At 46.4% G+C, this 25,390-nt stretch overlaps 1 protein-coding gene and 1 pseudogene across 1 annotated transcript in view; one reads left to right on the forward strand and one right to left on the reverse strand.

Annotated features, from left to right (window-relative positions):
* The window catches only part of SH3BP5 (SH3 domain binding protein 5), a 77,698-nt gene that overhangs the window by 5,745 nt on the left and 46,563 nt on the right, over window positions 1-25,390 (forward strand). Inside the window, exon 3 of the mRNA XM_012466793.3 lies at window positions 24,306-24,434. Within this exon, the coding sequence (XP_012322216.3) occupies window positions 24,306-24,434 (129 nt within the window). The remainder of the gene's footprint in view (window positions 1-24,305; window positions 24,435-25,390) is intronic.
* LOC135275980 (small nucleolar RNA U13) lies at window positions 11,426-11,520 on the reverse strand (annotated as a pseudogene).

A 25,390-nucleotide genomic window follows, 5' to 3' on the forward strand; every position in this document is an offset into this window, starting at 1 on the left:
ATTTACTATATATTATTGATTCATTTGTATTCAGCTCAGGGCCACTTACCTAACATGTATTTTCTCGGTAAGCCACATCACAGCCTGCTTGTGCTCTGAAACACTAGCTAGATATCACTTTAGCACTACCCTTATGGGCCATGTTTAACAGCAAAATCACCAAAGAAAGCATCAAAGTGTGAAAGACGTGACACTAAGTGGACGATGAAAAGGACACTTGTTAATAGGATGAGCACAGCAAGGAGGAGGGCAGGGCATCACTCCGTGCAGCCTCAGCTGGGAAATTTTCACTGCTCAGCGTAGGTCGGTAAAGGGACCTGAAAGGGCTGCGCTTATTGATTTTGGAGCTTTGTACACATTTTGGTGAGTGGACGAATTCACAAGTATGGAATTGGCAAATAATAGTCTACTTTCAGGGCCCCCGGGGAAGGTATTTTGCTGTCCCATTTCCTTTCCCTTTGCCTGCTGATTATGATCTGGGGTGTTCAGCACCTCTCGTGATTTTTGTCTGATGAAGCTGCATTGGCGGCCAGGCTTGTAGTAGCTGCCGATGTGCTCACACGCTGCAGCGCGGTCGTCCGTGGGTAGCTGTATACTGAGGTGTTGCTCCTGAGGCTCACTTTTTTTTTTTCCCTTTATTTTTTCCTGAAGGTTTTTCTGTAGATGCTCACTTTTAACATCCCATTTCCTGTGTTGGCCGTTTAAATTCCAGGTTGGAAAAGGGCCTCTGGATGCCAGCCATCTGCCGTGTCAGTTGGATGTCTGTCTCTTCCTGCAACCTGGGTTTGCTTCTGACCTTATTTGAACAGTGCTGGGTCCCCTTTGCACTCTGATTTATATCAGTGAAAGCCAACCTTTTCAAGTTGTTAAAGGAGGAAACTTTTAACCAGAGAGGCCCTGGATATAAGCCTGATGTTCTAAGTTAGGAAAATAAACATTTTCCCACAGATCCATTGATCAGTTTTTTTAAATTATTTTTTTTAATTTTATTTTAAAATTTTATTTATTTTTTAGAGATGGGGTTTCACCATGTTGGTTAGGCTGGTCTCCAACACCTGACCTTGTGATCCACCGACCTCGGCCTTCCAAAGTGCTGGGATTACAGGTGTGAGCCACCACGACCGGCCTATTTATTTATTTATTAATGAGACAGGGTCTCCCTCTGTTGCCCAGGCTGGAATGCAGTGACGTGGCACAAACTCAGCTCACCGCAGCCTCTGCCTCCTGGGTTCAAGCAATTCTCTAGCTTCAGCTTCCCAAGTAGCTGAGACCAAGGGTGCACACCATCACACCTGGCTAATTTTTGTATGTTTAGTAGAGATGGTTTTACAGTGTTGGCCAGGCTGGTTTTAAACTCCTGAGCACAAAGCTATCTGCCTCCTTCGGCCTCCCAAAATGCTGAGATTACAGGTGTGGGCCACCATGCGTGGCCAGCTTTTAAATTCACTAAGTATTTATTGAGTACCTACTATAGGTGATGGGGTCAGAGCAGTGAAGATAATGGACAGAAGTCCCTGCTTTTCTGAGGCTTACATTGTAGAGGGGGTGGAAAATGCAGCAGAGTTAAAATACAGAGTAGGTTATCTGATGTGTGTGAAGGAGGAGAACAGCTGGAAGGGGACTCAGCTTGTGGGAGTTTAGGGGGAGGGGAGGGAGAGGAATGCAGTATTGTCTGGAGAGAGTGAGCAAGCCTCAGGCCCTGTGGGGGAAGAACATTCCAGCTGGAGGGCGCATCAGTGCTAAGGTGGGAGTGGCCTGGCCTAGCTGAGGACCAGCGAGGGGGCCTTTTGCCAGGCATGGCTGAGCAATGGATGGAAGAGGAGGCGATGAGTCAGAGATAAATGGGTCATTCAGGTGTGTGACAGCCCTGCCAGGTGAGGTAATAAAACCTCATATGCTGATGTAATTTAAAAATGCATATTATATAGATCTATCTCTTTTCAAATGTTTGTTAAAACAGATGCCACACAGAATTTCTAAGTCTAATCAGAATAAAGATTTGTAATATTTCATGCCCATATATATGTGGTTTTAAGCACAATATGCAGTGTTTTCATCATTTCCTGTGCTTGCCCTGAAAAGAGCTGTTCCAGGGCTGTGAAGTGGACCTGGGAGGAGGTCAGGGTGGGGGTGGGGGCCGGGGCAGGGTACAGCAGAGCCTGGTTACCGTGAACAGCTCTTCTGGCTCCCAGTAATCCAAAGCTGACTTTTCTAGCTCCCAGCATTCCCCCACCCCCTGGGAGCAAAAGCAGTGAATGGTAAATGCTTATGTTCTTTTCCTCCCTGCTCAGCTTAGATAGGAATAGTTTCTGCTTATACTTGTAGGGTAGATTGAAAAATCATTTGTTGGCCGGATGCAGTGGCTCATGCTTGTAATTCCAGCACTTTGGGAGGCCCAGGTGGGCGGATCACTTGTGGTCGGGAGTTTGAGACCAGCCTCACCAACATGGAGAAACCCCGTCTCTACTAAAAATACATAATTAGCCAGGCGTGGTGGCGCATGCCTGTAATCCCAGCTACTCTCGAGGCTGAGGCAGGAGAATCACTTGAACCTGGGAAGTGGAGGTTGTGGTGAGCCAAGATTGCACCATTGCACTCCAGCCCGGGCAACAAGAGCAAAATTCCATCTCAGAAAAAAAATAAGATTTGTTTCTGAGGATCTGTGTTCCTCAAACACGCTTTAGCTAGTACCCATCATCTCTGCCTTTCCTCCCTCCAAAAATCAGCAAATATTTTCTCTTATGAACAAAACCTAAAACTTTTTTTTTTTGACCCAAGGAGCAATGGTAGAACAAAAAACTCTGTTTTGAGCTTAGATACTTGCTTGGAGGTGGGGGTGAAATGGAAGCCACCTGGCCCCTCTCTCATGAATTATTAGCACAAATCAGGAGAAAAATTCCTCTATCACAGGACAGTGTTATGTCCCAGTACATTCTCCTTCAGGACATGTGTGGGGGGAATGCACTCAGGACTAGGTCCTGTAAGACTCAGCTGTGCTTTGAAGAAACTGCTAGGGAATGTTTGAAGCAATAGATGGACTGGGGGAGGGAGAAGTAACTATTTCTTGAAGCTGCATCAGATTCCAGGCCTGGTGGCAGGCTGCCCGGTCTGGGCTGGCAGAGCCCGTGCAGCCCGGACCTTGTACACAGGTGAGATCTGGTTGAAGTAATCATTGGCTTGGAGGCCTTCCTGCAGCAAATATTGTGTGGGACGCTGGGGACCAGGGTGGTCAACAAATAATCAGGCACGTCCCTGCCTCATGGAGCTTGCTGTCTCCTGAATCTACGCAAGCAATTGTAGCAGAGGGAGGGAGGGCCTGGTAGAGTCATTCAGGGACATTTGGGAGGCCACACAAAGCTTTGTTGAAGTAGAGGGCATCAGAGTTGAGGTCTGCAGATCCCAAATAGTCTGAATATAAAATCCAGAGCAGCCTTAAAGTGGAGGAGGCAGAGAGCTGACGTTACAGACATCACCTGCGGCCTGAGGAAGGTTGGGGCAGGAAGAGGTGGAGTGTTAACAGGACCTTTGGTGATTGACTGATTGTAAAGAAAAAACACGTGTGAGGTCTTTCTGTGCGTCTTCAAGGTAGCCTGGGCCAGGGCTGCTGCGCTGCCCCGACAGCTCTGACTTGAAGTTTGGCCATCAGAGGGGTGGTGCTTTAAGTCTTGGGCTTCAGTGGCCCCCTATTCTGCTTATTTTCCTTTGGGGAAGCAGGTGAGTGGGGAAAGATTTTGTAGAGTGACTTAGCTATAGGACAGCTGGCAAAGCTTGGCCTCTGGAACCAGAGACTGCTTGGCACTGAATCCTGGCTTCCCTCTTTTTAACTGTGGGACCTCTGGCAGATTATGTAATCTCTGTGCCTCAATTTCTTCTTTAAAATGGGATCATGTCTCAGTTTTTGCTGTGAAATAACCAAAACCCAAAGCCATGGGGAAGGGCAGGTGGAGGGAAGAAGCTGTCTTGACATCAGGTGATGTAGGTTGAAATCAGAGGTCTGCTGACTTCTAGGGATACCTGGCATGTGGAAGCCTCAGTTTCCTCATCTTTGAATCTGGGGGCTGTGATTCTTGCCTACATCCCCAGGTGGGCTGGAGGATGGTAAGGGATGCTGTGTGAGGGAGTGCTTTGAAAGTTGCCCGTCCTGAGTGGACAAGAGGGCCCCCTGTGTGCTTGACTGGCAGGGAGGACTGAGACCCACTGGGTGCTGCAAACAGAGAAGGTTCCAATGAGATGTCCACTGGGGCCAAACTGGCCATGGGGCCTGGCAGTTGCTCTGTGGTTCTCTTACCCAGGTCCTGCCATGACCTTTCTTTGTCAGACTGGCACTGGGAAAAGGGCCAGAAGGAGGGCTCCTATAGGCCGTACAGTGGGATGGACTTTGCAGTCACTGGCAGGGCATTGTGCTGTGGCCTGTCTGCTGTGATGTGGGAATTAGTTCCCCTGAGTGAGCCCTGCTTTATTTATTTATTTTTTGAGACAGAGTCTCAAAAACTGGAGTGCAGTGGTGTGATCTCGGCTCACTGCAACCACTGCCTCCCAGGTTCAAGCGATTCTTGTGCCTCAGCCTCCCGAGTAGCTGGGATTACAGGCATGTGCCACCATGCCTGGCTAATTTTTGCGTTTTTGGTAGAGATGGGGTTTTACCACATTGGCCAGGCTGGTCAACTCCTGACCTCAAGTGATCCTCCCACCTCGGCCTCCCAAAGTGCTGGGATTATCGGCGTGAGCTACTGCACCCTGCCTCCCGCTTTGTTTCTGTTTTTTTCCTTAGACAGTGTTGGTCTCTGTTGTCCAGGCTGGGGTGCAGTGGCACAATCATAGCTCAAGCAGCCTCGAACTCCTGGGCTCAAGCGATCCTCCCACCTCAGTTTCCAAAGTAGCTGGGACTACAGGAGTGCACCACCATGCCTGGCTAATTTTTATTTTTATAGAGATGGGGAGGGTCTCCCTATGTTGCCCAGGCTGGTCTTGAACTCCTAGGCTCAAGCAGTCCTCCTGCCTCAGCTTCTCAAAGTGTTGGGATTACAGGCATGAGCCTTCACACCTGGCCGCCCTGTCTGTTTTTGGACAGGCTGACGTGTTCTCCTTTCCCTCCCCAGAACCTGTCCATTTATGCAGATGTTGCCTCATTAGCATATAAGATTCTGCCTTGCTTGTGGGCATTAGCATTTTAAGAGTGGCCTTTCACTTTAAAAAAAGATGTGTGGATATAGAAAAGTGGCCATGGTCTATTTAGTGGGAAAAAAATTAAGCTATATGTAAAATATATATAAAACTATAGAGAGAGCATATATAAAACTATATATATAGTAAATGAATATATGCATATGAGAAGACAGGCCTAATGTAGTTATTCTTTTTTTTTTTTTTTTTTTGAGAGGGAGTCTTGCCCTGTCACTAAGGTGGAGTGCAGTGACGCGATCTCGGCTCACTGCAGCCTCCGCTTCCTGGTTTCAAGCGATTCTCCTGCCTCAGCCTCAGCCTCCCGAGGAGCTGGGATCACAGGTGTCTGCCCACCTTGGCCGGATAATTTTTGTATTTTAATAGAGACGGGATTTCACTATATAGGTCAAGCTGGGCTTGAACTCCTGACCTCAAATGATCCGCCTGCCTCGGCCTCCCAAGGTGCTGAGATTACAGACGTGAGCCACCGCACCCAGCCAACATAGTTATTCTTATGTGGGCCAAAGAATATGAACTGCTTGTTACCAATTATGGTGAAGTAAACACAGAAATTGAGAGTAAGGCTTTAGAATTTTTTTTTTTTTGGCAATTTGATGTCGTTGTGACATCCCAGGGGCATTTTGCTTTCCTAGTTTGTTTTTATTCTACAGAAGTCTTGATGTACGGTTGGGGGAGGATCCATCACTGCGGTGTTTGTGAAGCCTGGCTCTAGAAAAGTGTAACCTCAGATGTTGCCAGTTGTTGCTAGCTGCTGAAGATGCTGGTGATTTTTAGTTTTCATTTCTTGGTGTTTTCTGAAATATTTACAGTGACCCTCTATTATAATTTTCATGGCATGGGGGTGGAGAATGAAGCTTGTTGTTAAAAAAAAAAAAGTCTTTATAAAGCAAAGAAATGTATTTCTCTGGAAGGAATTTTAGGAACTATGAATGCTGATGGGAAAAACTTTGGATTGGTTGTTCCTGCCTTAATTGTAGATAAACCCTGATGTCGTGGGTTTGCTTGATGAATTAGTGTATTGTTAAGCTACTGTAGTTATAATTCATGGAAGGATGAAAAGTGCATTAAAGGCACTTTAGATCTTCTACAGCCAAGAAACCTTCATTTATGTGCTTATTTAGAAAATACAAAAAAAAGTCAAGATATAATGGAAAACATTCCAAATATTAAGAATATGCCGATATTCAAACTTAGTTACTCTATGCATTTGACTGTTAGCGTCATTTCTAAATGGATAAATATGGGCACCTGTAGGTTCTCTTGCACAACTTCATTCACGGTAGCCACATTAGCAAAATGATATTAGTGGCCAAATTGATGTTCTTGCCATTGGCTAGAGTGTGGAAATAGCTATCCAATATTGACATGGACTGTATTGCCTTAAAAAAAACTAGACATGTCTTCCTTTTAAGCTATAAAGACCAACAAGATAATGCACAAACTTTCCTGGCCCCTCAGCTAAAACCCACGATAGGGTCAGAAGCGCTTGTTGTTGCAGTTGACGCTGACTTTCCTACAAATCATGTGACTGTATCCCCAGCTGTATTCAAAGTGCCCATCCTCTGACTCTGAGGTGTCATCTCAAAAGAAGACCGGCTATGGGGGTTGATGGATTCATTGCTATCCCTGTGGTTGATAAGAATCTTCAAATCCCCAAGTCAATAGAGATCGGGTCCCTGTGGACTGTAGCCTTTTAATTTTGAGCTGTTATTTTTCTTTGTCAGCATTTGTTGTAGGGACTTTAATATAGTGGGGTGTGTGTTCTGGCTGGATGAATTAAACATCTATTGAACCTCATCTTTTGGCAGGCAGCCCAGGTATCTTTGCCTAGCCCTTCTCTTTGAGAGTTACTTAATCTGCCGATTGCCACGTAGATGTTTCCATCATTAAAGACTGTACTGCTTTTTGTAGTGCATTTTAACCAAGAGTATCGCAGAATTTGCAAAGCAGCTCTTAGAGAGCTCAGCAAGTCAGCCCCTTTCATTTCCTTAAAGGAAGATGGAAAAAATTTTGTTCTATTCTTGCCTGATTTTTTTCCCTTTGCTGTGTTTTGCTGGATTATCTAAGAGATATTAATGTTTGCTCTGACAGAAAGAAACTGCTATCAGGGAGACAATGAGAGGAATATCCGCTGTTTATTATAACTGCAGCGCAGTCTTCTTAATATAAATCTTTTATTGTTTGGCATTAAACTCAACCAAAGCATGATGAATGGGGTTCGGTTGTCTTCATTCACCACGCCCTTTTGTTTCCAGCATGCAAAAGCATTCCGCTTGGTCTTCCTGGATTTGAAGCCCACAGATTTAATGTTCTCTTACTTGATTTTTGGCTTTATTGGAAGAAGAAACGAAATGGGGGTGGTGGTGTTCTTCATTGTTCTGGTTACTGTTTCTGCCTAAGAAATTATCCCAAGCCTTAATAGCTTAAAACAACTGTTTTATTTTGCCTATGATTTGTGGATTAGGAATTTGGAGAGGTTTTGAGAGGGCTTAGCTGGGCGGTCCTTGCTTGAGGAGTTGTGTGCAGTCAGATGTCAGCCTGGGTTATAGTCGTTTGAGGGCCTGGTGGACGTCGGAGATGGTCTACTCTAGTGTCTGACAGAGGATGCTGGCTCTGAAAGCTTGTGCTGGGAGCTCAGCTGGAGTTGCAACCAGAGTGCCTACGTGCAGACCTTTCTAGTATGGGACTTTCGCTTTCTTTTGGTTTCTGGCTCCTTCCGGAGTGAATGTCCCAAGATGGCCAGGTGGACGCTTCATAGCTTTTTCTGACTGAGCCTTGGAAGCAGAGCAGCACTTCTGTTAGAATCTGTTGGTCTAAGCAGACGTGAGTCCACCTGGATTCTAATTCTTGTTGATACTGGGGCAGTGCCAAAGAATTGTAGGTCATATTTGGAAACTGCCCCCCTCATGGTGATGTAAGACAGTGATTTGTTTCGAGGCCCATAGGACTTAGACTTGCTTCTCTTCCTTCCTTTCTTTCTGTGGGAGACTTCACAAACAACCATGTTTCGGTGTCTTCTTGAGGCGCTTTAATGGTTAACCAGCCATCAAAGCGAGAGCTTTGGTTAGTGTTCCCAGTGACCCTCAATAAGCCAGCAACAATAAAGGAAAGATGGACAGTTTTTAGCAATGCTGAGAGTCTTGCCATAGGGAATTCTTTGCCACTTTGCCCATTTCTTAAAACTTTTGTCTGAGAGAAAAAATAATGTCATGGCTTCAATGCCTATTAGAAAAAATGAGTGGAGCCTCCAGCCAGAGGTACAATAATTAGACGCTTTATAAATTCGGGGTGGTAGGGTTCTGAAGCCCCTTGGGCAAGTCCAGATAGATGTGCTGTTTTCTGTCCCTGACACTGGTTTTGCTGGGTCTTCTCTGGGGAAAGACAGTCCTGGTATTACATTTATTTGATAGAAATTTGATCTACTTCCCCACTTGGAACTTATTAAAGAAAACCACACTTCAATATTACGAAACTTAGGGTCAAAAAAAGCATAGGAGGCTGGGCACAGTGGCTTATGCCTGTAATCCCAGCACTTTGGGAGGCCGAGGCAGGCAGATTGCTTGAGGCTGGGAATTCGAGACCAGCATGAGGAAACTCTGTCTCTACTAAAATACAAAAAAGGAAAAAGTAGTAGCCAGGTATTGTAGTGCATGTCTGTAATCTCAGCTACTTGGGAGGGTGAGGCATGAGAATTGTTTGAACCTGGGAGGTGAAGGTTGCAGTGAGCCAAGATTGTGCCACTGCACTCCAGCCTGGGTGACAAAGCGAGGAAAACTTTTTTTTTTGGAGCTGATAGAAACTAAGCTACATAGCATATGATGGTGCAAAGTTTAGGCTTTGGAGCTGAGAGCTGGATTTGAATTCTCTCTCTGCCTCTTTTTTTTTTTTTTGAGATGGAGTTTCGCTCTTGTTGCCTAGGCTGGAGTGCAATGGCACGATCTCAGCTCACCACAGCCTCCGTCTCCTGGGTTCAAGTGATTCTCCTGCCTCAGCCTTCCAAGTAGCTGGGACTATAGGCATGCACCACCACGCCTGGCTAATTTTGTATTTTTAGTAGAGATGGGGTTTCTCCGTGTTGGTCAGGCTGGTCTCGAACTCCCCACCTCAGGTGATCTGCCCACCTCGGCCTCCCAAAGTGCTGGGATTACAGGCGTGAGCCACTGCGCCTGGACTTTCTCTCTGCCTCTTAATATGCTGTACAGCTTTGGTAAGTTGTATCAGCTTATCTGGGTTTAATTTCCTTCTCTCTAAAATGTGAAGGGCAATACCTATCTTACCAGAGCTGTTAAGGATTAAATATGGTGATGTTTGTAAAGTGTCTGGCATGGTACCTGGTATGTATGTCCAACAAGTGTTGGTCCTTTCCTCCTCCAGCCCCTTAGCCATTTATTAAACAATGGCACCTAAATAAAAATAACCACTGTTTTGTGAAAAGTTATTATATGCTAAGTATTGTGCTAAGTGATTTCTGTAGTTTATCCTATTCATTCTCAGAACAGTCCTTCAGAATGTTGATGAGAAGGGAAGGCACTGAGTGAGTAAGTCAGTTCTCCCAGGTCACACAGCCAGGGAGTGGTGGAGCCAGGATGTATAAGAATCCAGGAATCTGAGGCTGGAGCCCATGCTTTTAAATAGTTTATATTTGGAGGCGTACCAGATACATATTCTGAGACCCCCACTGAGGCTGCTTAGATGAAAGAAGGCTGTCTAGGACTTAGGGGACCAGGTTTTCAGTCTTTGCACTGATATTAATCAGGTATAGATCCTTGGGAGAGGATCTTTATCTCCTGAGATTTCAGTCATTTCATCAGTGAAATGGGAGCATCTAAACTAAATGATGGGCAAACTCTCTTCCAGCCCTGATATTGTTTGACTGGGTTCTCCATTCTGATCTAGCCACATGTTGAATAAATTATGAACCACCCTCGGTCTTGACAGCTGGGGAAATACAAAAATGAAGTTTTAAGTCTATTTTAGCATAGTCAATCTATGCTGTAATAGACTTAAAACTTCATTTTGGGCTGGGAACAGTGGCTCACGTCTGTAATCCCAGCACTTTGAAAGGCCAAGGTGGGCGAATCATGAGGTAAGAAGTTCGAGACCAGCCTGGCCAACATGGTGAAACCCAGTCTCTACTAAAAATACAAAAAATGAGCTGGGTGTAGTGGCGGGTGCCTGTAACCCCTGCTACTCGGGAGACTGAGGCAGGAGAATCGATAGAACCATGAGGTGGAGGTTCTATGTACTGAGCTGAAATCGTGCCATTGCACTCTAGCACCGGCAACAGAGTGAGACTCGGTCTCAAAAAAAAAAATCATTTTTGTTGAAACAATACTTGGACATAGTTTTGTTTTTATTTTTATTTATTTATTTTTTAAAGCCCCTGATAAGTTATAATGAAAAATGAAAGTCCTCCCTCTCACTCTCTCTAGTTCTAGTCCGAGAAGCAGCTACTTTGATGTTTCTAGCTGTTCCTTCAGGTCGTTTCTCCTGTGTCTCCAGAGTTAAGCCATCGACTTGACTTTGGCTCTTTTGCATCCTGTGCTCTCCTTTCTTAACATTTTGATTAACTGAAGGCAGGAGGGAGGTTATCCAAAAGCCAGCCCCGAAGTCAGCCAGCCAGCTTGCCTGGAATGCTGTGGTGGGTGGATGTGTGATTCCTGCGCAGCCTGCACTAACTGATCTCTAGAACATTCCAAGGCTGGGCCATGAACTCACCCTACTGCCTCATTTCTAAGACTTGTGCTAATTATAAAATGGACCTTGTATTTCGTAACAGCTTGGGGGGTGGTTGAAACACCACCCCCAATAAACATGCACATCAGTGGTGTAATCTGTCTGAAATCTAATGATTGTGAATTTTTGAAAAAAATTGTGGATCTTGCAGTTGAGGAAATATTTGAAGCCTCCTGGCGTAAACATGGCAATAGTGCTCTTGCGGTTGAATTCGGGAGAACACTGCCATTTCAGCATTTCTGCATCCTCTTACACAAAGAATCCTGTGGATTTAAGAACATGTGTTTGGCCGTAAATGAAAAAGCCCTGGGCCCCACGAGTCTTTGTAGCTGTGTGCATGCACATGTCCTTGCTTGTGAGCATGCAGGGTTGTTATGTAACTTCGGTCCATCCTCCTAGGCCTTAGAGGACTGACCCCTGTGCTTGCTCGTATGTTTAAAGGGCTCATGAATTTTTTCCTTTGTTTGTGGTGCTTTGTACCTTGGGCGTTTTTTTTTTTTTTTCATTTCATATCAGGTGCCCGCATCATATCATGACAAAATTAGAGGATAGCATATCTCACATACACATGAACACCCAGTCATCACACTACAAAATGATCTACCTTGGGCTATTTTAAACATTTTTTTTGTAATTGGTTTAATTCCATTCTGGTGCCTATGTAACATCAACAGAAAAGATGAATTGAAAATGAGTCTTGGCTGGTCACGGGGGCTCACACCTGTAATCCTAACACTTTGGGAGGCCAAGGGGGGCAGATCACAAGGTCAGGAGTTTGAGACCAGCCTGATCAACATGGTGAAACCTCATCTCTACTAAAAATACAAAAATTAGCTGGGCATGATGGCACGTGCCTGTAATCCCAGCTACTCGGGAGGCTGAGGCAGGAGAAACACTTGAACCTGGGATGCTAAGAGTGACAGAGCGAGACTCTGTCTCAAAAAAACAAAAAAGCAAGTCTTTTCCAAATTGACATTCTACAAAATAACTGGCTCATATTATTAAAAAATCAAGGCTTTGAAAGACAAACACTGAAGAACTGTTCCAGATGAAAGAATGTTAGATGACAAAATGCAGCGTGTGACTCCTAGATTAGATCTTAGACCAGGAAAACAACTTTTGCCCTTTATTGTAAAAGAAATCAGTGGGAGAGTTGATGCAATTTGGAGCAAGTTGTAGACCAGATTAATAGCATTGTACCAATGTTAATTTTCTGATTTTGATCATTGTACTCTGGTTATGTAAATGGATGGCCTCATCTTTAGGAAATACGCACCCAAAATATTGTAGGGTAAAGGGGCATGGTGTCTGCATCTTACCCTCATTTTTTTCCAAGTCTGAATTTATTTTAAACTAAAAAGTTAAAAGAGCCTTCTGCCTTAACTCAGCCTCCAAATGGCAGCACTTTCCTTTGGTTATGGAATCTGAACACAGGCCAAGGATTGAAAGGAAGGCTGCGATGTTCTGGGAGGTGGAACTGGGTGCTCACCTGCTTGTTTGGAAACACTTTATAGTTAGATCAGAGTTCTCAACCAGACCCTTTCTGTCTAGGAGGAAATTGGTTCTACTTAGGTCTTAAAGTGTTCAAGACCTTTGTTAACCTGAGAGGAGGGGAATTTGAAAGAGGAAACCATCATGAGCCCTGTCTTTCCTTACTTTGCATCTGCCCTCTTAGTGGTGGGAACCTCTTGGTGGTTCAGATAAGGACAGGCAGCGTGATCCTTGGAAAGGGTGAGAGTGATGAGATCGGATCTGGCCTTGTCAACTGTTGAATGCACAAGGCTTGCCCAGAGGGTCTGGAGCTGGGCAGTGCCCAAGCTGGGATTAGATTATCCTGCATTTTGCCCCACAACCCACTCAAATAGCTTAATTTAAAGGGAGGATTTTCTGAAAGGTTGTAGGAGTCTTTCATGGAGCTCAATGGAGGGGAAGTGTCACTGGCTCAGAAGTGCAGGGAGACCAAATCTCAGTTGGCCCTGACGGTCTTGGTGGGTGCCCTGTAGTGCCTCTCCTCATTCTCAAAAGTGTCCTGTTTGATTGATACATCCTATGACTGTGTTGTTACAGGATGAGAATCAGGATCCCAGGTCATCTCACCACCCCTCCTGTGCTGCATCATGGTTCTCTCCACATTTGCCTGCTTTTTTTTTTTGAGACAGAGTCTCTGTCGCCCAGGCTGGAGTGCAGTGGTGTGATCTTGGCTTACGGCAACCTCCACCTCCCAGGTTCAACCGATTCTCCTGCTTCAGCCTCCCGAGTAGTTGGGGTTATAGGCACCTACCACTGCACCTGGCTAATTTTTGTATTTTTTTTAGGAGAGATGGGGTTTCACCATCTTGGCCAGGCTGGTCTTGAACTCCTGACCTTGCGGTCCCCCTACCTTGGCCTCCAGAAGTGCTGGAGGTGTGAGGCACTGCACTTGGCCTCCACATTTGCTTTCTTCTGTCTCTCAACTGTTTTTGGCTGTTTCTCCCTCCTCTGGCTTCCTCTCTTCTGATTCCTGAGAGAGGGAGTCTTGTATTGGAAACATGATGGCAAGTCCTCACGGAAGGAAGTAGCAGGTCTGGCCAACACTCTGAGGGGCCCCTACTCCTGAAGTCAGGCACGGCCTGAGATGGGAAAAGAAAAGGACTCGGGGAAAGGGGAATTAGGTCCCTGGTCTCCAGCAGTGATCCTGAGGTTCTCCCCAACTTGAAGATCCTCCTATGTTCTTCCCATTCCATTCCTTTCCACTTGCATTTGTCACCCTGGGGCTGTTTCACCTGGTTCTTCTTGTTGGATGACACCAGCTGCTGTGGCATCAGGCCTGCACCATGAGCAGGAGTGTTGTCGCTGGCTCCAGCTCCCTGGTGGTCTTCATCCATATCCCTGCTCTCCACCTCTGCCGCTTCCCGGCTCCTGCACCCTCCTGCCTCTGCCTTTCTGGTTTGGCTCCCTTGGTCCCCGCTGTGCCCTGGTACAGTCTTTGCGCTTCTTTTGTGCTTCTTTGCTGCAGAATTCTTAAGGTAGAATCAGCTTGTTCTGGCCCCTGTTCTCTCAGGGCTGTGAAAGTCCCTCCCTTCGGGAGCTGGGACTAAGAAGAAAAACCAGACAGAGGCAGGAGGGAAGGCATCCTGAGGCCCCCAAAAGCATGGCAGGATCTTTCAAAGCAGAGAAGGGTCTAGGGCTAGGCCTGTGCTGTGCAATAGGGAGCCACTAGCCACACGCAGCTATTTAAATTACCATTAAGTCTCTCGAACCTGGGAGGCGGAGGTTCCAGTGAGCCAAGACAGAGTGAGAATCCGTCTCAAAAAAAAAAATTAAAAAAAAAAAAATTATCACTAAGTTAATTAAGTTTTAATGTTTTGAGACAGAGCCTTGCTCTGTCACCCAGGCTATAGTTCAGTGGCACGATCCTGGCTCACTGCAGCCTCGGTCACCTGGGCTCAAGGAATCCCCCTACCTCAGCCTCCTGAGTAGCTGGGACTATAGGTGTGCACTGCCACACCAGGTTAATGTTTGTATTTTTAGTAGAGATGGGGTTTTGTTATGTTGCCCAGCCTGGTCTCAAACTCTTGACTCAGGAGATCCTCCCACTGTGGCCTCCCAAAATGCTAGCATTACAGGTGTGAGCCACCGTGCCCGGCCCCTTAAAGTTTAATAAAATACAAAACTCAGTTGCACCAGCCACATTTCAAGTGTTTGCTTGGCCACAAGTGGCTGTGGCTTCCGTGTTGGATGGTGCAGATGTAGCACATGTCATCATCACAGAAGTTCCATCAGCCAGCGCTGGAGAACACTTGCTCCCTTTCCACCCAAGTGCTATTTAAAGTGGTTTGTGTGTTCTATCAGCTGCCACAAGTGCTCTTAGAGAATAGAGTGGATGGCTGGAAAGAAAGTATGATTTGTATTAGGTTGATACCAAAATAATTGTGGTTTTTGCCATTAAAAGTGAGTGGGCTGGGCACAGTAGCTCACGCCTGTAATCCCAGCACTTTGAGAGGCTAAGGCGGGCAGATCACGAGGTCAGGAGTTCGAGACCAGCCTGACCAGCATGGTGAAACCCTGTCTCTACTAAAAATACAAAAATTAACTGGGCGTGGTGGTGTGCGCCTGTAATCCCAGTTACTCAGGAGACTGAGATGGGAGAATCGCTTGAACCCTGGAGGTGGGGATTGCGGTGGGCTGAGATCACGCCACTGCACTCCAATCTGGACAACAAAGTGAGATTTCATCTAAAAAAAAAAAAAGTGATAGTGAATGGAACATTTCAGGTACCTTTACCACTGGCCGGTAAGTCAGGGTGTTTCCATAGTGCCTTTTATCATAGAATTCTAGTCTGTTCCTGCTAATGGAAACGTTCCCGTCATTCTAAGGCAGGATTTCCCTAACTCCATTTACTCTGCTGCTGTCATCATTTTTACCATGTCCTTGGATGTGCTATTTATTCCATGTTGTCTTTTAAATCGGTTCATGTTTTAACTTCAGTTTTTTTGTTTGTTTGTTTTTTGAGATGGAGTTTCTCTCTTGTTTCCCAGGCTGGAGTGCAGTGGCGCAATCTTGGCTTGCTGCAACCTGTGTCTCCCGGGTTCAAGTGATTCTCTTGCCTCAGCCTCCCAAGTAGCTGGGATTACAGGCACCTTTGACCATGCCCAGCTGTCTTTTGTTTTTTTTGTATTTTTAATAGAGACGGGGTTCCACCATGTTGGCCAGCCTGGTCTTGAACTCCTGACCTCAGGTGATCCACCTGCCTCGGCCTCCCAACGTGCTGGGATTACAGGTGTGAGCCACCGTGTCTGGCCTTACTTCAGTTTGAAAAGGAAATATCCTTACTATAAATGGAAAACCATCAAAGGAAAATACATTTTTTAAGCAGGCATTTTATTAAAGAATAATATCTGCATAGGAAGTGCCCACCGTGTAGTGGTACGGCTTATGACTTTTAGAGTAATGTTATGTGTTTCCAGTAGATTTGTTGTTTTCCTTATCAACAGTTTCCCTTTTCTTTAAGAAAGAGATTAGCAAATGTATACAGGCGCTGAAGACATTGTAGTACCAAATGGAGTGTTTCTCCCTGACAAAATCAGAAGCATTTAAAAAAGATCTGAGGAGGAATAACTGCTTCATTCTTACTGAAAGTACACTCTTGTCTTTGGGTCCAGAGGGGTCTTTGTGGAGCAGGCCCGGGGGCAGGTGCCGTGCCGCACACTGGAAGCTTTTGGCTGCTGGTCCCCCTTCGTGATCTTGGTAATGATTGAGTGTCCTAGAGAGCTGCGTTTTTGTGGATATTAATATTTGCCACATAGAAATCAAAAGACATTTATTTCATAGATCTATATTCATTAAAAGTGGCAGTAAGCCTATTACATGTTAAAAAATATATATGTTTTTGTTATTTTCCCAAAAATAAATTTTTGAAAAAGCACTATTTTCCCAAACAAGAAATTCAGTGAAGGAGTAATTGCTTTACATGCTTTCGCAAGTCTCTTTAATGTCTGGCTTAATAGAAGAGCTGGATTCTCTCAGCTACTTCTGCATTTTGTGTCATTTCTTGCCATGTCACCTATTAGGCAGCTTCTGGAAAACTCTACTGAACACTCGGAATGACAGTGAAAATGGCACGTCTTTATTATGAAAATGGCTTCCATCTTGCAGACTCCTGGAAAAGGTTTCCAGGCGCCCCACCTCCACCCCACCCCCACCAGTGGTTCCCTCAGACCACACTCTGGGAACCACTGGTGAAGTGACTGGCAGATTCGAATAGAAGACTGAAGGTGGCTGGTTGCAGTGGCTCGCGCTTGTGATCCCAACAGTTTGGAAGGCTAAGGCAGGAGAAACGTTTGAGCCCAGGAGTTTGAGAACAGCTTGGGCAACACAGTGAGACCTCTTCTCTACAAAAAATTTAAAAGTTAGCCAGGTGTGGTCGTACGTGCCTATAGTCCCAGCTACTTGGGGGAGGCTAAGGTAGAGGCATTGCTTGAGCCCAGGTGGAGGCTGCAGTGAGCCACGATTGTGTGACAACATTCAGCTTGGTATGTCTTTAAAAAAAAAAAAAATCTAACACTTGACATTTACTAGTAGTTTATCTAACACTTGACATTTACTAGTCCTTCGACCTTATGCAAAGACATCAGGTCACCTGGAGCTCCAGGGCTCCAATTTTCTTTTCTTTTTTTTTGAGACAGTCTTGCTCTGTCGCCCAGGCTGGAATGCAGTGGCATGATCTCAGCTCACTACAGCCTCTGCCTCCCGGGTTCAAGCGATTCTCCTGTGTCAGCCTCCCTAGTAGCTGGGATTACAGGTACCTACCATGCCCAGCTAATGTTTGTGTTTTTAGTATAGATGGGGTTTTACCATGTTGGCCAGGGTGGTCTAGAACTCCTGACCTCAGGCGATCCACCTGCCTCAGCCTCCCAACGTGCTGGGATTACAGCAGTGAGCCACCACACCTGGCCTTCAATTTTCTTATCTGTAAACTCGGGATGGGAATTCTGGTTGAGCCTGTTTTACAGGGTTGTTGTGTGTCTCAGATAATGCCTGGGAAACCTCTTTCTGCAAACTGAAAGTGGCATATTTGTAAATGGCATTAGTAAGGATTTTTTGAAGTATGGTGTCGTCTCTAATATGTAGGACAGTTATTTTTAAAACATCACCATCCCATCTTTATCTCACTTAATTCTGGGGACACCTGTGAAGAGGAAAAGCCACCATTCTCAGTTTACAGACAAGGTAATTGAGGTGAGCAGGTGAGCGATTGGCCAGAAAGCAGGGACTCATCCTGTGTGCTGCTCGCTCAACCTGCATGCCGTTTCCACTGTACATCGGGTGCTGGCTTGTATGTTTTAGCTTGAGCTCTTACCTGGCACAGAGCTGTGTGTTTGACACACTGACACAGTCCAACAGGGAGACTCTGCCACCCCCAGCAATTCTTTGCTTGAATAAATTACCTTCAGTCTGAGTCACCTAATGGATGAGACAGTATTCAGATTTGAAGAGCTGAGGTCTCCTCCAAGCAGAGGGAACTGTTGGTAGAGCTCTTTCCGGTGCTGATCTAAAAACGTCCCTGGTAAACAGCCCTGGGATGGTACATGGATTCCTTCTCTTGGCTGGTGGAAGATCTGCTGGCTCTCAGATGAGTTTGTACTTTAGAACTGTTCCCCTCCATGGCTCATTTCCCGCAGGGGAAGCAGTCAGCTTTCTCTCCTCCCTGGACATTCCTGAAGCCACCCCCACTCTGATCTTGGAAGACATTTGCTTGTAATTACAGGAGACAAAGAATCACGGTCAAGTCTTTTCTTGAACTAAGAAACAAGACAAAAAGCCCAAGTTCAATTGTGGCAAGCTGGCTTTAAGATGTATTTAAAGAAATGCTTTATAAAAGCTAGGTCGAACTAAATTCAACAGACTCTGCTCCTTATACACATGGTTTTATCATCAGGGGCAGACGCCCTCCAGCAGTTAACTGTATTTAATTATAGTGCTTTGCCACTCTATAGAATGTGGGTTGGCCTTTGCTTACCTGTGCTAATAATGGCTTCTGTAAGGTGTATCTTTCAGTTGCATATTTATTTAAGGCTTAATTCAATTACAAGTGACAGCAATACAATTCTAGCTAGCTTGGACTAATAACAATGACGATGGTGGCAGGCGTCTGTCTTGGCTCAGGGAGGAGGAGTTTAGGGGTAGACTGTAAGGTATTGCTGGGTCCAGAGGCTCAAAGTGTCACTGGGACTTCCTAGGGGTCTCCTTCCCTTCTTTCTTCTCTATCAGGCTCTCCCCTCATGGTGCCAAGATGGCTGCTGTCTGCTGTAGGCTTTCATTCCATCCTCTTAAACATCTCAGTGGAAGAAAGTTCCTCTAACAGTTTCAGAAAGGTCCCGAAATGAAGTCTCATTGGTTATGATGGGTCATGTCTACCGCACCTGCTCACAGAACAATCATTGTGGCTAGGAGTATGCCTGTGACCAGGCCCTGGTCACATCACCAGGGACTGAGAGGTGGGGGTGAGGACCAAGGAATGTTAGGGCTGTAATGCTGGAGATATAGGAAAGATTTTGCTTTGTGGCCCCTCCTGCCTCAATACTTTTGGGAACTGTTACCCAAGTAGCTGTGAGCCTCAGTGGAATGGTAACAGCTGAGTGGGCTTTTTCTTATGTGGGGGACTGGCTTTGTGCTTAGTTTCAGTGTGTCTTGGATGAATAGGCTTATTGGTGGTTGGACGTCAGCCAGTCATGCATCATTCCTGGTGGCACAGCCTCATTTAGAGAAGGAAACACTGATGTCAAATCAAGTCTTCTGGGTTTAATACCCTTGATGGTCACACACTTAATACAGATAGTCTCAAAAAGGGCATCAGCCGGGCTGGTGGGCCCTGAAGCTGTCCATCAGAATCACCTGAGGAGTCTTTTAGTCTACTCTGCACCCACGTAACGATTTTTGTAAAACCTGAATTTGATCAGGTCATGCCCCTGCTTAGAAAAATCTATGGTATTTTACAGTTGAAAACAAACAAACAAAAAAACAGGCATGGTGTTGTACACCTGTAGTCCCAGCTACTTGGGAGGGGCACGAGGATCCCTTTAGCCGAGGAGTTTGAGGCCACAGTGTGCTATGATCATGCCTATGAATCACCACCACACTCCAGCCTGGGCATCATAGCAAGACTCTGTCTCTTAAGAAAACAAAAACCCAAAAAAACAAAAACACAAAGCAAACAAAAAGCCTGTAGTATCCCATTCTCCCACCCTACCCCTGTTTTCTTATCCCCTAGACAGTTACTATATTAGTTTAATATATTTTCGCTGATGGAGGTATTTACTTCTATGACCAGATAGTATGTACTGTGACTACTTCTTGATTTCTTTTCAGTTTGAGTGACTATCTCTTGACGTCCTGCTATGGAACATGAGCTTTTTGTTTCTTTTCACCCTGTCCCCACCCTACTTTTCCCATCTCCTGCCCTCAACAGAATTCCATTATGGTCAGTATTTGATTACCTTATTGCAGCGAGGTAAGTGCTATGCACAGTGGAATCATCCAGTAAACTATGATTATGTTTCCTTTTTGTGGTAGAATGTATTCTTCAATTATTTCTGACAAAGGGTTCACTGGAAATAAATTACTTGAGACTTAAGTAACCCTGTGGGGAAAAAACCTACTACATAGAGCCAGGTTAAAAAGTTTGATTACGAGATGTGATTTATGGTCAAAGGAAGAGAAATGGCAGATAGAGAAGAGCAGAGGGAGACAGAATTTCAGGGTTGAACTAGTACCAGAAAATCTTTTGCAAAGAAGGAAACAAGAAAGGATCTCCCCTCCCCCACAGTGCCATAGCCTCCCATTGCTCATGGGATGAAGTTCAGATGCCTTTATATGGCCCAGGAGACTTCCTCGCTCCAGCCCCTACCAGGCCAGCCCATCCATACTGGGGGCTCGAATGTCCCTCCTGTCTGTCTGGTGGAATCCCCTTCTTCAAGCCCGGCTTGGGTTGTGCAGCCTTCCCAGTCGTGTGTCTGTTGCTCAGTGTGTGTAAGTAGTCTTAGCACTGCCTGAGTTTAAGCGTTGGCTCTGCCTCTCCCCAGCTCTCTGAACTTGGGCGAGTTACCTTTCTTCTCCTTGCCTCTGTTTCCTCCTGTGTAAAATGTGAATGGTAGCAATAGCACCTACCTGTTAGGATCGTTAGCGATGGCACAAATTGTTGGGGTGAAGACACTGACGGTGGTGCCTGCCACATAGGAAGCAGTCAGTCAGTCTGTGCCCCGTGTCCATCCTTCTTTCTCCACAAAGGCAGCGTTGGTGGGTTGTATTCACCAGTTCCCTGAAGAGCTCTCAGCAAATCAGACGTCTTCAGCGGCTGGGCAGGGAACCTGAATGGGTGATTCAGGCACTGCAGTGATAGGGACTAGAGAGGGTAATCCCTGCCTAAGGGGGCACTTTCTACTCTACTTCTAGCTTTTTTTTTTTTTCTTTAAATGAAAAATTTGGGAATTCATTTTTTAAAAAAAATGTGAATTTTCCCTGCCATTTACTACACAGCACACCAGCCAAATGCACTACGTTTATTGGTCTATAGGCCACTGCTTTGGGGCCCAATGCTCATTTAACAGAGTAGGCCTGGGGGATGACGTGACCTGCCGCAGGTCACACGCTGCCTGATCCGGCCCTCGGTTTTCTCACTGGTGTGAAAACCGAGCACTGGCACTGCCCACTACCTGGGAGGTGACTGTGAGGGTGCAGCCATGCATGTGAGTGCCTCTTGCAAAGCGGCTGCCGGCACAGTCTAACAGCTTACTATGTCCATCGTGTCAGCTGCCCTTGCCTCCAGGAAACTCCCTGGGTCTCAGGGTCTCTCTTTACACCAGGAGGAGAAATGGTTTGCATTTATTGAGCACTGACTCTGTGCCCAGAAATTGTTAAATGTTGTACATTTGCATTCTCCTTAATTCCAGGAGCCCTCCCTATGAGATGGAAAGTAACAATATTATAGGTAATGCAAATGGTTCATAGAGAAGGCCCTGAGTGGGCCTTCAGAAAGAGGTTTAGTCAGCATTGAATCCATGTCTCTGATTAAAATCCTGGGCTTTGACAGCGTGCCTTCCCACTTACTGGAAGCCAAGTCCCGTAGAAGCTCTGTGGGCGTCTGTGTTCCCTGGGCACTTCCCCTGGAGAACAAGTCTAGTCTTGTTTTCTGCCTGCAGACGCTGCAGCGGATGACCTCAAGCCTGGTCTGATAAGAGAGAAGGCAGAGGAAATCAGGATGATGATGATGGCACAGAACCAGGGGAAAGGGGGCAAAGCCTGTGTTGGAAGTGGGATTCAGGCTCGGGAGTGAGGCACTCCCATAAAAGGTGGCACTTTTATTCTCGTATTTTGGAATGCCAGTGGCATTTTCAAACTGATCTAGCAAGCCTGCAGCTTGGGATGATGGGATGAATTAGAAGAACTGATCAGAGCCTCCTTTACTTCCATGAGACTCCTGCAATTACATGTTTAGAAATAAAATTTTGGCTGGGTGCAGTGGCTCACACCTGTAATCCCAGTGCTTTGGGAGGCCAAGGTGGGTGGATCACTTGAGGCCAGGAGTTTGAGACCAGCCTGGTCAACATGTGAAACCCTATCTCTACTAAAAGTATGAAAAACAATTAATTGGGCATGGTGGCGCATACCTGTAGTCCCAGCTACTTGGGAGGCTGAGGTACAAGAATTGCTTGAACCTGGGAGGCAGCGGTTGCAGTGAGCCAAGATCATGCCACTGCACTTCAGCCTTGGCGACAGAGCGAGACTCTGTCTCAAAAATGAATGAATGAATGAATGAATGAATGAATTTTCAGATAGTTACTTGTGAGTCAGGCCCCTCTAGCCAATGGAACATGTGTTTTACCAGCCGGTGGCTGTTGAGTCTCCAGCCCCATAACTCATGATCATGTATTGTTCCTTCCGGTATCCACTTCCCCTTTCTTTTCTTTTCTTTGTTTGTTTGTTTGTTTTTGGAGACAGGGTCTTTTGCCCAGGCTGGATTGCAGTGATACGATCTCGGCTCACTGCAGCCTCAACCTTGTGGACTTAAGCAATCTTCCCACTCTGGCCACATGACACTATGCCCAGCTAGTTGTTTTTTTTTTTTTTTAATAGAGACAGGGTCTACTATATCCTCCAGTGTGGTGTTGAACTCCTGAGCTCAGATGATCCTCCCACCTGGGCCTTCCACAGTGTTGGGAGTACAGGTGTGAGCCACTGTGCCTGGCCATTTTCCTTTTTTTTCAACTCATGCATGTATCCCTCCCTTCCCTAGGTGTAGCTTTGTTAGGCAGATGCTAAGGGAGAAGGAGAGGGGATGTGGGGTCTGAAGCACTGCCTTGATCCCTCCCAGTAGGTTCTCCTAGACCTGGGACTAACTTGTTTGTTTTTCCTCTCTTGGATCTGGTTTTTTGACTTTTACAACATGATTAAGCCTCACACAGTCCCCTTTTGCCTTCCAAACTCCTGTCAAGGCCCAAGTTGCTAGTTGCTGTCACCAGAATGGATGACACCCTTATTTCTGGCCATTCTCCACATTCCAGACCTCTGGCTTCTCCAGTTTCTCGCAAACACCATGCTGCTCCCCTTCCCCTTTTACCTAGACACAGGCTCTGCTGCCTGTTTGGAACTCAGTATTTTCCTTCTCCTCCCCCGAGTTCCTACTCATGCTTTGGGCTTCTGTTTAGATGGTTCAGCTCTGGAAGTTTCCTGTGACTCTCCCTCTAATACCTAGTCTAGTGCAGTTCTTCCCTGCTGAGTTCCATGGCGCCTGGACCATTCTCACCCTGGCACTGACTTTTCTGGAATGGACTGTAATACCTACCTCACCCACCAGGCTGTAAGTGCCCTGGAGGCAAGGCTACGCCCAAGGCCCAGCACCAGGTGTGGCATGTGATAAATTTGCACTCTGTTTAACACTGACTGTATCACATAGACTGAAGCTGCCAGAGGCGGCTGGACATTCTTCCCAGAGGTCCTGGACAAAGCTGTTTAATCTAAACCATGCTATCCAATATAGTAGTTGCTAGCCATGTTAATTAAAAAAAATTAAATATAATGAATTAAATTTTTTTTTTTGAGACACTGTCTTACTCTGTTGCCCAGGCTGGAGTGCAGTGGCACGATCTCGGCTCACTGCAACCTCCGCCTCCTGGGTTTAGACGATTCTCCTGCCTCAGCCGCCTGAGTAACCGGGATTACAGGCACGTGCCACCACGCCCGGTTAATTTTTGTATTTTTAGTAGAGACGGTGTTAATTTCCAAAGGGTCCACGGTGCACAACATACTGTGCATATACACAGGAGGTGCTCGGAAACTTTGCATTGTTGTTGCTCACTAAACTTTTTTGAGACAGAGTCGTGCTCTGTCGCCCAGGCTGGTGTGCAGTGGCATGATCTTGGCTCACTACAAACTCCATCTCCTGGGTTCAAGAGATTCTTGTGCCCCAGCCTCCTGAGTAGGCTCGCCACCATGCCTGGCTCATTTCTGTATTTTTAGTAGAGATGGGGTTTCAGGCTGGTCTCCAACTCCTGACCTCAAGTGATCCACCTGCCTTGGCCTCCCAAAGTGCTGGGATTACAGACGTGAGCCATTGTGCCTGGCCTGATTAAAATGAAATAAACTAAAAACTCTTCTCCTCAGTCACACCAGCTGGTTTCAAGTGCTCAGTGGCCGCCACCCTGCACAGTGCAGAGCACAGGACATTCCCACCATGGCTGGAAGCTCTTTTGGGTGGCGCTGCGCTAGCATGTCTTGTAAAGGTGCTGCTTTAGGGGTCTGTGTGTTGGGTGCAGTCCTTCGTTGGTGTTTCTGTCCAGGTCCGTCTGGTAGGTGTTTGCAGATCCCTGCGTAAGCCTGAACTGTGTTTCCTCGGTTTCCCCTGGCTGCAGGATGCTCGTCAGAAGTTCCGCTCTGTTCTGGTTGAAGCGACAGTGAAACTGGACGAACTGGTGAAGAAAATTGGCAAAGCCGTGGAAGACTCCAAGCCCTACTGGGAGGCACGGAGGGTGGCGAGGCAGGTAAGACAGCCCCACAGACGTCTCCCCTACCTCGAGCCCCCTACCCCTCAGTTTAGAGGCTGCCTTTGACTCTGTATCTCCTGCTGAAGGTTAGAAGCTTGACTCCTATATGTCTTACCTGTAGTGACCGTCCTCCCCACCCCCCGCTGCCCCAATCTGTGTCATTCCAGTGCTCAACACTATGAATAGGGTGTGAGTGCCGGCATTCAGATGACCTTGCAAGTGGGTGCTGCCTGAGTTGGTGCTGGGTGCGCTGACAGGGACATGTCCAGAGCGTGTTCCTCCTCCGCTCCTAATGCCAGCCTGTCAGGCAGCAGTAGGAAGATTCGCTTCCTCCCTCGCATTCGCCTCACTGTCTTCGGAGTGTTTAGCCTTCTGTCTCCCTTGAAACATTGGTTCTTCTTCTTTTTTTTTTTTATCCTTTTTAAGATTCAGCCGGTGAGTTGTTACACACTCCTTAGCGGATTCTGGCGTCTGTGGCCATCGTCCTGCTGAAACTTTGGTTCTTTGTCCTGAGAGCTCACATAAGAAGTGGTGAACCTGAGACTGGAAAGGGAGAGGTGGAGGGGGTGCTATGATCAGGCGACTGCGGGGCTGCGTGGACACGGTTCTGGTTTAGGAGCTGGTCTTCCTTCGGCTGCTGTGTGACGCAATGTGCCGCTTGTGTCACCTGCAGCCTCTGATAGCCAGGCCCTATGAATGGGGAAGGTAATGAGCCTCCGACAGTTACTGGTACCTGCTGTGAGCCAGGCCCTGGGCTGCGGCTTTTCTTCCTCAGCCCACTCGGGCTTCCCGGTCAGGTGTATCTAATGCGAATCACCAACCCTGTGATGCCTCTTGAGATGAGAGCTCAGATTTCCCAAGATCTAAGTTGATCCAAATTATAGTTCACTAGCAAATGACCCAGTGCTGTCCCTGTGGTGTGTTTATGACACGGTAGAAGATCCTGCCTTCAA

The sequence above is a fragment of the Aotus nancymaae genome, unplaced genomic scaffold (genome assembly GCF_030222135.1).
Source record: "Aotus nancymaae isolate 86718 unplaced genomic scaffold, 86718_ANA_hifiasm-v0.15.2.pri h1tg000019l, whole genome shotgun sequence".
Classification (NCBI taxonomy): Eukaryota; Metazoa; Chordata; class Mammalia; order Primates; family Aotidae; genus Aotus; species Aotus nancymaae.